At 55.5% G+C, this 6991-nt stretch overlaps 1 protein-coding gene across 1 annotated transcript; it reads right to left on the minus strand.

Moving 5' to 3' along the window:
- Positions 1–1478: 1478 nt before the first annotated feature.
- GNLY (granulysin) lies at positions 1479–5936 on the minus strand. The gene is made up of 5 exons (XM_006164876.3): positions 5805–5936; positions 4820–4923; positions 4356–4457; positions 2828–2993; positions 1479–1684 (listed from the first exon to the last, which is right to left on the minus strand). Exons 1-5 carry the CDS (start codon positions 5854–5856, stop codon positions 1665–1667), a joined length of 444 nt encoding a protein of 147 aa, XP_006164938.1. The 5' UTR covers positions 5857–5936; the 3' UTR covers positions 1479–1664.
- Positions 5937–6991: the final 1055 nt, after the last annotated feature.

Here is a 6991-nt window from a genome sequence, read left to right on the forward strand (position 1 = left end):
TTCTGGCAGGAACCACAGAACAGCAGAGTACAGTGCCTGTCAGAGCCTGGATCACAGACTCATGGTGCTGGCTTGACCCCTTGGTGGTGATGTTACCATTCAACACCGTTTGCTGGGTTTTTGCACGGTCAGGTGAATTGGAATTTATTGATTGATATCAAATTAGTAAGTCTTTGGTGAGGGTCTGTTTTGCTACTGTGTCTACATTTGTTGGTTGGCATGCTATTATAAGGTAGCACTTTTCCCTTATTCATGTATTTGTTTATTATTTATCTCTATGTGAACCCATGGATTCTAATCTACTCAATCAAATCGCCTATTGTCAACCTGCTATTTTGATACTCAGATTGTGTCAGATTTGGCCATGGAGTCCCTTTGAGCGACTTCTTTGACTGAACGCCTAGACACCGCTGTCCTTTGAGGGACAGTATCTGTTTCTTCTCTCCCACCAACAGATGTCCCGACTTTTACATCTATTTTGACAACCGAGTCATCAGGCCACCGCAGCCGCAGAGACATGCCTGGAATGAGCTTGGGCCAGTCAAAGTATCCTATCCCCCTAGACACAGTGCTTGGTTGAGGGTGGACGCTTGGCCCAGGATAAGTGGCCAGTGAGGACCCAGGAAATACTTGGGAAAGAAGTGTCCTGTGTTCCAGGGGAGCTGCCGACGGAGCTCTCTCCGCCTCTGAATCTGTTCTGTGAAGATGTACCCTCTGGGCCTGATGAAGCCTTTTCTCCTGCCGAGAAGGAAGCTCGACGGAGGCCATTTCAATATACAGAGGGGAAAGAGCCGAGAAGTACAGAGAAGAGAAGCGGAACGAGGGCTCTGGTGACACACATCCCTGGATCGTTCTGTGCCTGACGCTGTCTGTGAGCTGGTTACTTATTTGAACCGATAAATTTCTTTTTTTTTTTTTTTTTTTTTGGAGAGCCTTTTCTATAGGGCACATGCGCTCGCCAGAAAGACAGAGAGACAGAGAGACAGAAAGCAAGAAGTTACCCCTCAGGGGGATGGCCATGCCACAATCCCTTCTCCATTCTCCTCGGAATCTTGGGCACACACGCACACCGGTCTGGGACTCGAACCATAGTCGACTACATGGGAGTCCAGCAATGTAGCCATGACGCCAAGTGCTGGTCCCCAATAAATTCCTTTTTCTTTAAGTCAGAATGAGCTAAGACTTCTGTTCCCCCAGAACAGCAGAAGAAAGCCTCCTGCTTAGAGAAGCAGGACCAGAAGAACTTGAACTCTCACCTGGCTGCTCTCCCCACCCGGTCTGAGAGCTCCTGGGGGCACAGTCCCTGTGCACCCCAGCCTGTTGGAACAACTCACAGCTCTAGTTAGCACTTCAGAAGTGTTTCGTGATGAGAGGTGTTCGGCCTAAGTCGCTGGCATCTAGAACAGTATGTGGAACACGTGGGGTCGTTCACTGAATGAATGCACGACTCACTCCAGCATGGCCCTACTGCTCAAGTCCACCAAAGGAGGCGAAACCGTGTGGCACGTCACCTGACACTTTATTCTCCAGAGGGGGCAGTGGAAGGGAGTGGGGGACGAAGGCTGAGGGGAGACTTGAGCTAGAAGGGAGGAGCCTGCGGAGGTGGCGAGGTTCCCAGGCTCTGAGGACAGAAGCCAGCCCTCTGCACTTCTTCGTCAGGATGGTCAGAAGCCTCGCCTGGGACCTGGAGTGGAGAGAAGAGCCAGCTGTGGGCAGGTGCTCTGGGACTCCGGCCGCCTGGCCCTGCCGAACATACCCAGAGTCACATCCCGGAGGCAGGAGCCAGAGCAGCTTGAGAACTTGGGGGAGAAAAGCCACGGGTCCCGACCACAGGGAGCGGGTGACCTGGCACTATCGGCTCGCTCCAGATCTGCTGGTGGAAAGCCCCAGAGCACCCGCCAGGGGCGAGGGCCCGACCAGCTGCCAGAGCCCGTCCCAGAGGCCCGTCCCTGAGGCCCGTCCCGGAGGCCTGGCCCCGCCCCACCTCCCACAGCCATGGCCTGTTCTCTCAGGGCCCAGGCTGGGCAGCCGTGGAGGGAAGAGGCCCTGAGGAACCCTGCCCAGCAGGAGTCTCCGTCCTAGCCCTCAGGGTCCCAGTGTCGAGGAGGACGTGGCCCTAGCTCCTGTCCCTAGGAACCTGTGCTGGGCTGGAAGATGGGGGTTCAGGGCTCTGATAAATCCTGACTATCCCACGTCTGAGAACATTTCCTGAGTGTCAGCTGTTTATATATGACGATCTCCTCTGATGCTCATTCCTGTCTCAGAAACCAGGATGACTGTCCCCCATTCACAGACGAGGAAACTGCAGCTCAGAGAGGCCAAGGGACTTGCCCAAGGTCACACAGCTTTGGAGAGATGGAGATGTTACCCCCAGGCTGCCTCTAAAGTCCATGCCCTTGATCAAGATCACCCCAACACCTCTGGCTACAGCGCATCTGCCCAGCACCTCACGTTTTCCTGGGTCGAACGCTGGGGTCGAAGCGTACCATGAGCAGGGAGCTTGGAGGGGCTCCTGGGGCTGCTCATTCAGTTGTTGGGTTTGGTTTTTTCAATTTGCTATAAGGTGCGTGTACTTGCCAGACGGACAACAGAGAGAGAGAGAGAGAAGACAGCACAATCGCTGCTCCTCCATTCTCCTCTGGGGATTTGGGCACACGAGCACACGTTCCCCGAGTGGTTTTCCACCATGTCTGGGACTCGAGTCACACACTTGGCCATGTGGATCCAGCTGGTCCTAAGTTTTCCGTGAGAGACTTTGGCGGGGGGTGGGGGGGTGTGCAATTCTAGTCCCTCAGGAGAGCATCTCAGCTGTCACCCCTGCACCTACCTGCAGGTTTGCATATCTTGAGGTCCACGCAGACCTCCTGGGCGCTTTTGCCGGCCATGATGTCCCGGCTAATGAGACGCAGAAATGTCCTCATGATCCTCTTACAGATGCCTCTCAGCAGCCCCATCTTGCCACACACCTTGGAAGCAGCCTGGGCGATGGTTTCCTGCAGCAGCAGCACCGCGGTGGGATGTGACAATCAGGTGAGCCCTGCCCCGCTCTGCCACCCCTGGGCCCTGGCAGCTCTGGCTGGGCGTGCTGAGTCAGTGCCAGGTGGCCACGGGACCAGAGACTGCAAAGGCAGGGTTCGAGCCCCTGCTCCCAGTCCCCAAGGCCCTGGCCCAAGCCTGGCCAGTCAGGGGCTCTTGAAAGAAGGACAACTGTCCCTGCTGAGGTCTCAGCTCCTGTCTACCTGCCCCTACCTTCTCTGTGAATGATGTGACGGCTGCCAGACCCACATTAGAGACTCTGTCCATGCAGAATCCAAGGGTTCAGGACCCAGCTGGGGATCCAACAATGGGGCAGAACTGTGAGGGTCTAAGGGGGTCAGCACTTGGACCCTGCACTCATTTGATCTTGAAGTACCTTCTACTGCCATCCCAGTGGAGAAGGATAAAGCGGAGTGTCCAGGCTGAGGGCAGACCCTGCAGTGTCAAGACACTGACCAGGCCGGAGTGCAGAAGACAGGAAGGGGGTGAAGCAGTATTTCTTGGAGCAGATTGAGTATCCCTTATCCAAAATGCTTAGGGCCAGAAGAGTTTCAGATTCGGGACGTTTTTCGGGTTTTGGAATATTTGTCTAACGAGTCATCCTGGGGATGGATTGTTTCGCATACACCTACACACCGCATGAGGTGATTGTATGATATTTTTGCATTTGACTGGGACTCATCGCATGAAGTCACATGTGGAATTTCCCACACATGGCGTCGAGGTGGCACTCAACACGTTTCAGATTTTGGAGCATTCTGGATTTGGGAGTAGGAATACTCCACTTGTAGGAGCACAGTCATTTGTTAAGAATTCACTCAGTGGTGGAGTCCAACACATTACACCCTCCGGCTCTTTGAGAAGGCTTAGCAAGGTAGGGGCTATTTATTATGCACCCCATGCTACGGATGAGAAAACCGAGGCTCCGGAAGTGGAAGTGCCTTGCTCAAGGCCATGCAGCTTAGAAGTGGCAGACCTGGGATTTAGTGTGGTGGGCCCAGGCCCCCTCTGGAACCAGCCTACCAAAGCCCTGCCCTGGACACAAACGTTAGGCTCCAGGGGAAGGGCGCCTAACTTCCCTTTGAGAATTTTCACGGAAACCTTGTCCACGCCACCCTTCCACCTATTCACTCTCAGAGTCACAGTTTTGCAGATTCTCTTATGTCCCCCACAGACACGTGAGGAGCCCACAGATCCCCAGTCAAGGGCCCTCCCCTGGGGTAGCCACGCTAGCGCCCCAGGCCCTGCCTGGTCAGAGGGCACCCCACCCTCACCCTCACTGGCCAGCAGGCACGGGGTCCCACAGCTGTTGGACTCACCTCGTTAGGCTGTTCCCCCACCATGTCCTCCAACTTCTGCATGATCTTCTGACAGGGCTTGCAGCCCCAGCTCAGCTCCTTCCTCTGAGCAAACAGGTCACCCTGTCAGGAAACGAAGCGCCTTTAGGTGTCTCTCAGACACTCCGGGGGCGGCAAGATCACCGCCGAGCTCTTTGACCTGAAGGCAGGTCCCCGAGGGCCAGAACCAGCCTACCAGGGGAGCCTGCCCACCTGGGCACTCCATCAGCAGGCTCCTCGGAGAGTGAGACCCAGAGGAGCCTCTCGGGTGGGTCCAGCCAGACTGCTGCAGCGACCCTGGCCAGGCGGGAGCTGGCCAAATCTAGCAGCTCCGCTCCAAGCCACCTCCCTCCCTCCCTGGCAGAGACCTCCAGCCCTGTGCTCGGAGCCACCCAGGGAGGAGAGAAAGCGGAGGGCTGAGGAAGGTGGGCAGGGAGCCCGCATACCTGAGGGCGCTCCTGGGCCAGGTCCTGGCGCAACTGCTCACCCTCACACCAGTGGGCTGTCGCCGGGTCATGGTGCTCTGGGCCCACACCAGAGAAGGCCAGACCTGGGGAACAGATGGGATGGCATCCCCTCTTCAGCACATGGAGGGTAAAGGTCAGTCCTGCTCCTGGGTGAGTGGGGAGGGGCCCAGGGCCCAGGCCAGGGTGGGCCTGTGGGAAGGGAGCAGGCCTCTCCTCTTGTTCTGCCTGGAGCTGTTCTGACCCACTCTCAGCACAAAGGAGTGCTGTGTTCTCAGGCTTCTTCTAGGGGAGAGACCCAGACCCCCCCGCCCCAGCACACACACACACACACACACACACACACACACACACACGAAGTCTTGGGGGTGTCAGTTTGTCTCAAAGGAAACACCCCCTCTCTCCTCTCTAGAGATTTTCTTCCTTTCTCTCTTTCCTTCCAGGTGGCCCAGCCAGTTCTGCACTCTCTTCCTGAAGTGTCCTTTCCTTCAGCTGAGCTTCAGATCCAATCGGATTTGGGGCTCTCAATGTCCCAGGGGCTGGGAGGGGACTGGGTGTGGGGAGCAGGCAGTGTCCTGAGCCCAGGGTCTCACAAGCTCTGTCATGACCCTCACCAGAGCACACGCCAAAGACACAGACCCACCAAAGAGGGAGGTGGCCAGCTGGTGGCGCCAACCAGGACTCAGAGGCCAGGAAGGAAAGGGGACCCAGACCCGTGGAAATGGGACCAGGACCCAGGCCAGGGCTCCCTTGTTCCCCAAGGCCAGTCTCGCATCAGCCAGGCCCGGATAGGCTGGGCCTGCTGTGGAGGCTGAGCCAGCTCTGCAGAGGGGCCTAGCCTCCAGATGTGAGAGCCGGCTGGGGAGGGCCTTGGTGTCTGAGGGTCTGCAGCACACCTCTGGGTCCAGCAAGCCCAGAAAGCAGGCCAGAAGGAGCTGTCAGGACCCACACTGAGGGCAGTCCTCACCTGAGGGGTTCAGGAGCACTGCGGCAAGGAACAGCAAGGTCCGGCTAGCCATGGTGGGGCAGCTTCAGAGATGCCTCCACAGTCTCCTATGGAAGCAGGCAGGCCCTGCTCCTTTTGTAAGCCACCTCCCCTTGTCACTGGGCTTACCACAGACACCAAATACCACTTTGTGGAGAAGTGGGGGAGGGAGAGGAACCGCACCGGTTCTGAGCCCCCATGGCCCCCACCTCCCCCCACACTGTGGAACTTTCCAAGACCGGCATGGCGTTGCCAGAAGCCAGCACTGCCCTGAGGCCCACCATGCCCAGCATGTGCTGGTGGAGGGAGACAGCAGGCAGGGCCTTGCTAACTGCGAACCCTTTGTCCCTCGCTCCCCTTTTCCCACCTCGTCCCCATGGGGGTCCAGTCAGATGCTTCCACTCAGCCCTCTCTTTATCCCCCTGCTCTCCCTCCTAATTATTTAACCCAACGTAGTGCTAACCTATTTAAAAAGCAAAAAATCCAAGATTTCCAGTTAAATTTGAATATTGGGTAAACAAGAAATAATTTTTAGTATAAGTGTGTCCTAAATATTATAAGGGATATGCTTACACTAAAAATAGATATACTTATTACTTACCTGAAACTCATATTAAACTAAGCATCCCGTATTTTCTTTGGCAACCTTAACCTGACACTTGGCTGGCTTCGATGAGGAAACAGAAGCCCAGAGAGAAGAAAGGACTCATCTAAGCCACACGGTCTGTCGGAGGCACCACTGGGACTAGGACCCAGCCTCTGCCTCCTTTGGGGGCCTTCGCTTCTGGCTGGTAAGATGGTGGAGGGACCCGGCCAGGACCAGTTGATGCTGTCTCTTCAGCAGCCCCTGCCCACAGAGCTCCTTTCAATGTTATCTCTAATTATTCTTCCTCCCTAGGAGTTCTATCACCAGCTGAGTCCCAAGCTTCAGCTCAGTCTGTTTCTTTAAAAACTGGTGTCCTTGAGGGACCAAGGCAACTGAGGCTCTGCTCTAAACCCCATCTTCCAGGCCCCAGAAACACTCAGAGAGTTAGGGCAACCTCTGTTCTTTCTCTGTCTTTGTCTGTCTGTCTGTCTGTCTCTCTCTCTCTCTTTAAATTTTTACCTTTTTTTAAATTTTTTAAAACACTTTTTCTTACCTCTGGCCTCGTCTTTCTCTTGCTAATTTC

Source organism: Tupaia chinensis, unplaced genomic scaffold, assembly GCF_000334495.1.
Source record: "Tupaia chinensis unplaced genomic scaffold, TupChi_1.0 Scaffold143749_1, whole genome shotgun sequence".
In the NCBI taxonomy this organism is placed as follows: domain Eukaryota; kingdom Metazoa; phylum Chordata; class Mammalia; order Scandentia; family Tupaiidae; genus Tupaia; species Tupaia belangeri.

Excerpts from the sequence above, each read along its gene's own strand:
- GNLY (XM_006164876.3), bottom strand. The coding sequence starts at position 5,856 with ATGGCTAGCCGGACCTTGCTGTTCCTTGCCGCAGTGCTCCTGAACCCC. Across the intron at positions 4,458-4,819 it reads TGGCCCAGGAGCGCCCTCAG|GGTGACCTGTTTGCTCAGAG; the intron begins GTATGCGGGCTC and ends GTTTCCTGACAG. Across the intron at positions 2,994-4,355 it reads TGGGGGAACAGCCTAACGAG|GAAACCATCGCCCAGGCTGC; the intron begins GTGAGTCCAACA and ends CTGCTGCTGCAG.